This window comes from Camponotus floridanus, unplaced genomic scaffold (genome assembly GCF_003227725.1).
Source record: "Camponotus floridanus strain SB8 unplaced genomic scaffold, Cflo_v7.5 scaffold161, whole genome shotgun sequence".
In the NCBI taxonomy this organism is placed as follows: Eukaryota; Metazoa; Arthropoda; class Insecta; order Hymenoptera; family Formicidae; genus Camponotus; species Camponotus floridanus.
The window spans coordinates 36,280-45,939 of record NW_020229283.1 but is presented as its reverse complement, the minus strand read 5'-3'; the positions used below and the strand labels follow the sequence as shown (position 1 = coordinate 45,939).

The following is a 9,660-nucleotide window of genomic DNA, read 5'->3' as shown; positions in this document are numbered from 1 at the left end:
TACTATTCTTCAAAATATATAACTTATTGTTATCGTAGATTATAATTTCATCGTTTCCTTGCATAGACTTTATTAGTAAATTATAATCATATTCTCTTCTCTTATTATCGTCTTCGGTTATAGCACGCTAAAAATATATTTTGACTTGGATTATTTTAAATTATTAAAAATATATGTTTAAAAATACAGTTTATTTATGTGTTTAGTAATTTTTTTAATATTTTACAATTATCTTATTATGTAATTAAGAAATATATTTTATAACATAAAACATATATGAAACGAAATTAAATAAAAGTACTGTCACAATTTTTCATATTATAATATTAAAATTTGTAATAACGTAATTATCAATGTTGGTCTATATTAATATCTCTAAAGATATTTTTTTTACATTCATTTATTTCAAGGAATTCTTTTATATTTCAATATTTATTTATATAATATTCTAATTATGTTTCATAAATTGAATATTTTGGAATGAAACTTATAATGGAACTTATAATATTACAAGAATTTTATTCTTAAAATTTTATTCAAATTTCATGGTTTTTACAATGTTATAAAATTTAACCATATGCAATCAATTTTATCTATTTGTAGATTGTACAAATCAAATACTATTTTATTCTAAAATATTTTATTATAAAACATTAAAAAAAATATAAAATTATTTTTACATTAATATGGCTTGCGTATATTTAAATATCTCCATACAATTATTTTCCATTTGATTTCTTATTTAAACATGATATAAAAAAAATTAAATTAAATAATGCGAGATTTTGTCGCAGCAGGTGTATCTCGATATTAAAATTTGATAATTATGTAGATATAGAGGGCCATTTCCGATTTCAATAATTTTCACATATGTTGTCAAGGTCAATACTCTCACTAATGTTATAACGGTTTTAGCTCGCGCTAGTTGTTTATTAAGTTGTCAACAAAAAGTGTTTAATGATTTTAGAACATAATTTTACGCCATACAACGATTATATAACGTAATTCAAACTGAATTGTAGCTTTTAATTAGAAATAAATTTGAGTTGATTTTATATCTTTCTGAAATAGTGTCTCACCGTAGAGGAGAGAGAGGGCGAAACTCACTGTGTTCACGCATGTACTTTAAAAAACAAAATAAAATTTATTCTTATTGTTAGCAAGGATCAAGATTATACAATATATATGGTGCCCAAAAATCATTAAATTAAATATTATTAAATATATTTTCGATAAAGGTTATAGGATTCAGAAGAGGACATTTGTGATAATGACCTTGAGTGAACGTGCCGAGATCATATTGAGCTCAATCTTGTTTCTTGAAAACCCTATGAGGTCCAGAAAACTCGATAAATGACCTTGCTCTCTATTTTGTATTTTATATTCTTGTAGCTCATCTCGAGGGCTTTCCAAAATACTATAATAAAATATCATTAATTATGTCTTTTCTTTACACTAATATAATATAAATAACTCGAAAAATATTTAACAAAAAATTTTTTATTATAGTGTTTTGGAAAACACTCTTGATATATGTGCAAGAATATATAATAAAAAATATAAACCAATTTGATGTTCTCTCCAAACCATACAACATTTGTCTAAAATAAATTTTTGTCTAAAATATTTTTTCATCCGACCACCTTCTGCGATGTTAATCCGGGTGCACAATTAAAATACATCCTGTATATATGTATAATTAAAAAATGTAATATATATATATATTTATTTTGAAAAATAAAAATTGTCTATAATTTCCTGATATTTGTTGTTTAACATATTTTTAAAAAACATACTTTTGAATTTTAGATTTCCCTTGTCGAAAAGAATACATAACAAAAAGAGATTGAAGAAAAATGTTAACCATTTGGAAGCAGGTCTAAAATGTATCGAAGAACTACAGCATTATGTGTTACTAATGTCTTCTAATAACATACAGGATATCAAAGTAATGGAATTGAATGGACTTCTGTGTTCCATAGCTGAAAATTCTACAATTTATCGTTTTGTCTTAAATGATATAAATAGAATTATTTCTGCACAATTATCATGATAAAATTTAATAAACCAAATTTTATGCAACATTATAAATTATTGTAAATATTACAATTAATATATAAATTTTATTTTCAGTCACAATTCGAATTTGACAGTTAAATATTATTTCGACCTAATTTATCATTTGTTAAAACAGTATCGATTCGCGTATAAGCAAATCAAATTTATACACATGCCAAAAGAAAAGAAACTTTTAGAAAAGCAAATTACTATTATCGCACAATATTTACAACCAAGTGTATCTTACTCAATCATTGATACATGGCTAGATGATATTGTACAAGAAGTATTATCTCGCCTTGAAAATAAATATCCTACACATTCTATATTCTTGACGTCTTCTGAGCAATTTACTTTATGGAGAAATAACAATATCAACGATCACTTCTGGAATCAGACAGAAGCCGAAGAAATTATGTGTATTCTTAAAGAAATTATATTTTCTAATTTAGGTGTTCATCAATTATTGGTAACATTAGAACTCGAGGAATATATGAATTTTGTAAGTTATTTTTTTTATATTATATTAAATTGTAATAATACTTTGTTATGCACTTCACAAATTATGTATCATATCTTGTAAATGTTAAATATAATTTTTCTCTAATAAAATTTGATGATATAGATGTTATTTTTCGAAGAAAATCTATTGTCTATTATATATAATAGCGTAGCTACCCAATCAGAAATGATTTGTCGAAAAGACGTTGTTTCGACATCGAAAATGAAGATCGAAAAATTTCGAAATTTCTATTGATTTCGATGAATTTTTGACTCCAATTTCGATTGATTTTCGACGTCGAAATAGAAACTCGAATCGATCTTTTTAATCCAATATTGAGAAATCTTGTAATTTATTTAAAAGAAATAAGAATAAAATATAAATAAAAAAGTTCATTAATTTATATAATTTATAACAGTAGTAATAACACTACTGTGAAAATTTTGAATCAATAAAATAGACGTAAAGAAATGATTGAAAAAAGTCAATTAATTTATATGTATATCATTAATTTTTTTATATTATTAAATTTAAACTTATATATATATAAATTTAAATTAAAAAATTAATGATGAGATATATATATATATATATATATATATATATATATATATATATAAATGATTACTTTTTTATTCAATCATTTCTTTACGTATATTAATTCAAAATTTTTCAGAGTGTTACTATTGTCATAGTAATTATATAAATGGATGAATCTTTTTATTTATATTTTGTTCTTATTTCTATATGTGAATATATATATATATATATATATATATATATATATTACAATAGGCTACAATACTACAATATTTTAATTTGATTACATAATTATCTATATATATCGTATATCTTTAGGAAGGAAAGACATTTCGATTTTTACATATAATAATAAAAAAGGAGATAAAATATATGAATTCTACAATAATGGTAAGTTTTATAAATAGTGAATACATATATTGATAATACATATAACATTATTGCTATTATCATTATTTTTATTATAAATGTTTGTCAAAAGAATATGTTAATATTTACCAACTAGAATTTATAAAAAAAGTCGGTACTTTGTATGCCAAAGTGTGTATATATTATGTATATATTATGTATATATTATGTATATACATGTACATATATATATATATATATATATATATATTATTATCTTTGGAAATATCGCTTAGAATATTTAAATGTTTTAACAATATCAAGATCTCTCTATACGCTTCCTAAACTAAAATATTATACATACACAACCATTTATCTAACTCTGATACATGAAAATAAAAATAACCATAAGAGAGCCCCAATATAATTAACATAATAATATAATGTAAAAATATAAAGCGTTTTTTAAATAAAATAATCACATTTTCTTTAAAGAGTTGTATAAAACGTAATCTTATCAAAGACTCTGCCATAAAATAACAACAATCACATTTTCTTTAAAGTATAAAAATAATCTTATCAAAGCACAAATAATCCCATACTGTTCTGTGCAAAATGCTTATGCAAGAAAAGTTGATATATTCATGAACCCATATATAAGTAATTAAACATTTGATATATTATTTATAGAAACACTACTCTTGTTCAGTCGTAATTTTAAGATTTTTTCTTCCTATTTCCCAAACTGCCGTCACACTGCTTGCGCCATTTTGCATCTTTTAACCACCCAGCCAAAGCTGCATTTGCTTCAGTAAGATCACTATTCGAAAAAGTTATTTGAAGAGTTCCTAGAACAAGACATGTACATATATAAATATCAAACATTTTGCATCTTTTTGCATAAAAATAATAAAAAATCCAACGTATTAATGTAAATAATTACCTTGAAACAAATCATAAAGTTTAAGCGATTTGAAAGCAATTTTCCCATTACCTCCGTCACAATTTATTTCACTTGCCAGTGTATTAGAGAGTAATTTTGTTAGCATATTTGTTGCGCTTTTCCTTTCGGGATTCTTCACGCTTAACATCATATAATTAGACATGTAATGACACTGTACGAGAAATAATGAAATATTAGTAAGCACATATAGAAGGAAATTTTCTTTCAAAAAATCAAAGAGAAATTATTTATTTACAGCAGCAGCTAAATTATGATCCGCTTCCAAGAATTTGTTAAATTCTTCTAAATCTTGTTTTGTGTTAAGCGGTAATGCTGGCATTTTTTCAGGACGCGAAATTCTCTTTTCTGAAGGTATTATAACTCTCATGAGCTTGCTCATGTTCATGTTGAGAATATCTAGCTTTCCAGAAACTTCTTCTACTATAACAAGTGTTCTGTCAAGTTTCGTTTTGAATAAGCTTAATGTCTCCTCTGCAATAAACATAGTAGAAAAATTAGAATCACTAAAAGCAAATATTGGTTTTACACTCATATCGCAACAAAATTACCTTTGTTCTTATGCAACTGCTCTTTAAATGTTGTTCGTCCGTATGTACGATGGGAAGTGCTTGAATTAGATAATTTTGATGAATGTTCGCAGTTTGAGTCACTGCTGATGTTCTTAGAATTACGATTAAAATTATCGGTTGTCATAGAATCTTGCGTTGAAGTTGGATGAATAAACAAATTGTCTTCAGGTATTGTATTTTGCATCGGTGATTGTACATTTGAAAAAAGATTTTCTTCTTCTTGAACAACACTTGTATCAGAATTAGCAGGACTATTTGTAAACAGTGAATTGAAAGAAGTTGGAGAAGATATTGACACAGATGATGACACAGGTTTTAATGGACTTTTTATAGTCTTGCTTAATGAGGTTAATAATTCTGGCCTTTTCATTTTCGAGGCCGCAATTTCTTTTGCTATTTGAATTTCTTTTCCTGTCAAGTTCACGTTAGAATGTTTAGAGAATGGCCTTTTTGTTTTTACCCTTTTATTTACGTTTGTTTCTTCAAACTTTTCTTCTTGAAGTTTTTCAACCTCACTTAACTTAATAGTAGAGGAAGCAGAAACATTCCTCTTCATCAGTTTTGAAGAAGTATTGGAATTTGAATCACTATCACAGTGTTGAGTGTTGGAGAAAGCTTTCTTGAGAAACACAGGAGGAGGAGCAGGAATAATTTTCGTCGTTAATTTTAATGAGACATTAGAATTAGAATCACTGTCTGATGATGTAATTTGTCGACTCTTTTTCCTCCTTTTCCCTCGACCCATGTATTGCTCTATCTCAGTTTCATAATTAGAATCAGCAAGGAATCCAGAAATAGCTGCACGGGCTTTTGGATAAGTATCTAGAAAAATTGTTGAAGTATTTTAATGTGGGTGTATATATATATATAAAAGTGTGAGTTCACAAAAAAATAAAATAAAATTTTACTGTAAAATCTCTTCACTTCCACATCGTGTTTTGGCCAATTAGTTTTAAAAGATTCTTCGGTTTTTACTAGTTGTGTTACAGAGTTTGAATTAGGGGGCCAATATGTTTTTCCGCACATTTCATCATCAAGATCTGTGCAAATCCACTTTCTTAAACCAACATCAAAATATGTATCTGAATCCTTATTTGTTGGCAAAAATTTTAATACAACAAACTGTGAAACAGAAAATAAGAAGTATAAATATATTACGTTCTATAAATGTTTAAATTATTTATGTTTCTAAAATGTTTAGATTATATATATTAATTCATGTAATGTGCTGCATGTGCTTTTTTCATTAAGGGAATAGTGTGAAGTAACGGCACACACAACCAAGTTTCTTGATTTGGAATCAAGTAGCACTTGCATTCTATATCATTGAGAGGATATGCTATTCTCCTCTCCTCAAGCTGAAAAACACAGATAATGCCTAGTTCAGAAGAGGGAAGTGGATATGTATAAAAGTCTTCCTGTTTTTGAAACTTACAACCAACAAAAAATAGAGTTCGATGTCTATAAACAATATTTTTTAGCAAAACAACATTATCATTTGATGTTTTAAAACAAGAGTTCTTTGTACCTATTCTGAAGCATATATTATCAATGATAACTTTACGATATTGTGAGCCACGAATAATTTCATTTGCAATAAAGTGTTTTAAAGAGAGTACAAACTGATTAGGCTTAGAATCCAGAATAATTTTAATTTTTTCCTTTCCTAGATCACGTCTAGCTATCTGCTGCAACGGTTTATAGCATGACATCAGGGAATCTTTAATTGACTTTAGACGATTTTCATAACGAAAGGCACTAAAATTATCCATAGTACCATGCTCTTGACATTCCTTACTTAAGTGACTGAGTGAGTGCACATTATACACTACAAAACTCTTTCCATAAATAACTACTGAATGAGAGATAAAAGTTCTGATGAATTGCTCAGCAAAGTGAAGATGAGTGCGAATAAGAGTAGAACTAGACAAAATGTATGCAGCGCTGTGTAGAAGAAGAAAATGTTTATAGATATTATGATGAATTAAATTCTTGAAAGCAACGATGCCGTCATATAAAAGTATGCGACGAAATTCAGTGGCCTTGAATAGTTTAAAATCGTTTAGAGATCTTGGCTTTCGATTAAAATCTTGGGGACAGAATTCTTTAAGAAACACAAAAACTTCAGATATAAGATTAATAATATCTCCATGCAGTTTCCATGCTCCAACCACAAACAACCAAAAATGAAGTAATCTTTTAAACACACCAATATATAGAAGGTGCATTGGATCAAGACGAAATTGCGATACAAGCCCAGTTCCTAATCTTTCAAGTGGTGACGTTCCTTCGTGATGTTGAGGTTGCTCGCGATTTCTGAAAGATTCATCTGTACGGAGAGGTTGATTAAGGTCTATGAAAGTAATCCTGTGGTTATTGTATTCTCCAATGACGGTGCACTTCTCACAAGCTGCGTAACCTGAATGTCCCTTACAACATTTAATAAATGCTCTTGCAGGAGCGTCTAAAATATAATTTCTAATTATAACTTCATAATTGTTGCTCTCATATTTATAGCCATTATGAAATAAATCTTCTAATTCAGTTACATATTTTTCTAGATATTCTTCAATATTCTGAGGATCACTTTTTCCACAGTAAATGGCAATAATAAAAGGTTCATTTAGAGTCCCAACAAGATGCCCTAAAATTGGCCAAAATTTAAGTTTGGAACTTTTAAAGAGCGGCAAACCATCAATATTAATATCAATTATAATCTTTTTATGAACTTGCAAATAATCTTGTAATAACATCTGATCCAAGTTAGCTCTAACACCTTTGTACCAATATTCCTCTCCATTTTGACAGATATTTATTTCTGGATTAATATTACTTTTCAAAAGTGTTTTGTAACTTTTAGGCATATTAGGGAAACCAACACTGAGACGTTTTAATAAATTATCGACTTTTAACATAGAAAGGACACCTGATTCAGAAGTCCACGCTCGAAGTGATTCAATAACAAATTGTTCTATTTGAGCAACATTTTTAAAAACCATCGTATTCTCATTTTCGACTTCACTTCTATCAGACTGTGGATTCTCACTCAATTCACTCTGTGAATCAGACACAATATGTTCAGCAACCAGTTCAACTTGTACAGATGTATCACTATTATTACTTTCTTCAGGAACATCACAATAGCATTCATCATTAGCAACATCTGACAACACTAAATTTTCTTCAATATTTGATGATATCTCTGAACTATTATCCGAAGATTGTACATATATCTTATTGATTTTCATTTGCAATTCATCGGCTTCAAGTTTTTTCATGACAGCTTTTGCAGCTCTTCTACGCAATTTTCTTTTCATAGGCTTAGAAACAATCTTAGATAGTGACAAATTATAAAAAATGAATTTAATAACACTTCATTAAGAAATACTAATAGATATAACATTATATATTTATAGTATTATAACTAACTAAAATATTAAAATAAATAAAAAAAATATAAAAAAAACAAGAGTTAATATCTCTTATATTACACTCGACTAAGACCCCTATGCACAATAGAGAAAATATTAAGAATATGAATAAATATTAAGCATTAAGCTTACTGCACAATACAAAAGTGTAATTAAGCAATAGGAATAAAAAATAGAAAATATTCATCAATAGAAGCAGGGAATATCTATTGTTCCTTAATATCTATCTGCTTCTGTTAATGGAAATTTATTCTCTATTCTTATTGTGTATACTTTTGTATTGTGCAGTAGGCCTATCTAATGATTAATATTTATTCTTATTCCTAATATTTTCTCTACACTGTGCGCAAAGTCTAAGAAAATTACTAATAAAAAATAATAGCCTAACCTAAAAATAGTAATTTACAAAACTTACCGGATTTTCTTCCATTGTGTGCTAATAAATGACTTTGTTATAATTGCTTGTTATAACAGTAAATCACTATGCCACACACTAATAAATAATGTAACAAAATCCTGGTTAGAATGTTTTATCAGAAAAAATAAATTTCTTTTCCTATAATTTCACTGAGTAACACAAAGGCAAACGGAAGGCGGGAAGACGTATCATCGTAGGCGCGCGCATACTGTTATGTGCACCATGCGCATATATGGATCACGTGCACAATATTTTACCAATCAGATGCTTTCCTAAATCGACATCGTTTCGATGTCGTTTCAACATTCAATTTCTCCTATATTTATAATGATGTCGAAATGATATCAAAACGATATCGTTTCGATCCCTATATAATAAAAAATAAAAGAGAGAGAATATCAAATTATATATAAAATATATTTACCTAAAATATCAAAAATTGCATGAAACTTCCAATAAACTTTTCATAAACGCACTTTTATGTTGCTCACAAAATTCAAAATTTCGACGCAAATTTCGAATCGACATCTTTTCGATATGAACGACGTTCAATCGATATCATTTCGATGAATCATTTCTGACTGGGTAGAAGACTTGGTATATGTTGCTTTCTGAGTTATAAGGATAACTTTACAATGGCAAACATATGGAAACTAAATTGGTTAGTAACAAGTTTTAGCTGCAAAGCTTTTCAACCTATCTGATATATATATATATATATATATATATATATATATATGTATATACATTTGCAAATAATTATTTTTTAATATTTTTAGTTGTACAAAAGGTTATCAGCCGACAGAATATTTTTATAAGAAGAAATCGTG

General features: G+C 27.2%; 1 protein-coding gene across 1 annotated transcript; it reads right to left on the bottom strand.

The window, feature by feature from the left end:
* Positions 1-4,165: 4,165 nt before the first annotated feature.
* LOC112637397 lies at positions 4,166-8,866 on the bottom strand. Its single transcript, XM_025407126.1, has 7 exons — positions 8,828-8,866; positions 6,220-7,297; positions 5,890-6,103; positions 4,961-5,803; positions 4,648-4,883; positions 4,392-4,563; positions 4,166-4,296 (listed from the first exon to the last, which is right to left on the bottom strand). Exons 2-7 carry the CDS (start codon positions 7,207-7,209, stop codon positions 4,166-4,168), a joined length of 2,586 nt encoding a protein of 861 aa, XP_025262911.1. The 5' UTR covers positions 7,210-7,297; positions 8,828-8,866.
* Between the last annotated feature and the right edge of the window lie 794 nt (positions 8,867-9,660).

What these genes read in the sequence shown, in the direction of transcription:
- LOC112637397 (XM_025407126.1), bottom strand. Translation starts at nt 7,209, where the DNA reads ATGCACCTTCTATATATTGGTGTGTTTAAAAGATTACTTCATTTTTGG. An exon ending in CTATTCCCTTAATGAAAAAA is followed by an intron (nt 6,104 to 6,219) that starts GCACATGCAGCA and finishes TCTGTTTCACAG; the next exon opens with TTTGTTGTATTAAAATTTTT. An exon ending in ATCATAATTTAGCTGCTGCT is followed by an intron (nt 4,564 to 4,647) that starts GTAAATAAATAA and finishes TTTCTCGTACAG; the next exon opens with TGTCATTACATGTCTAATTA.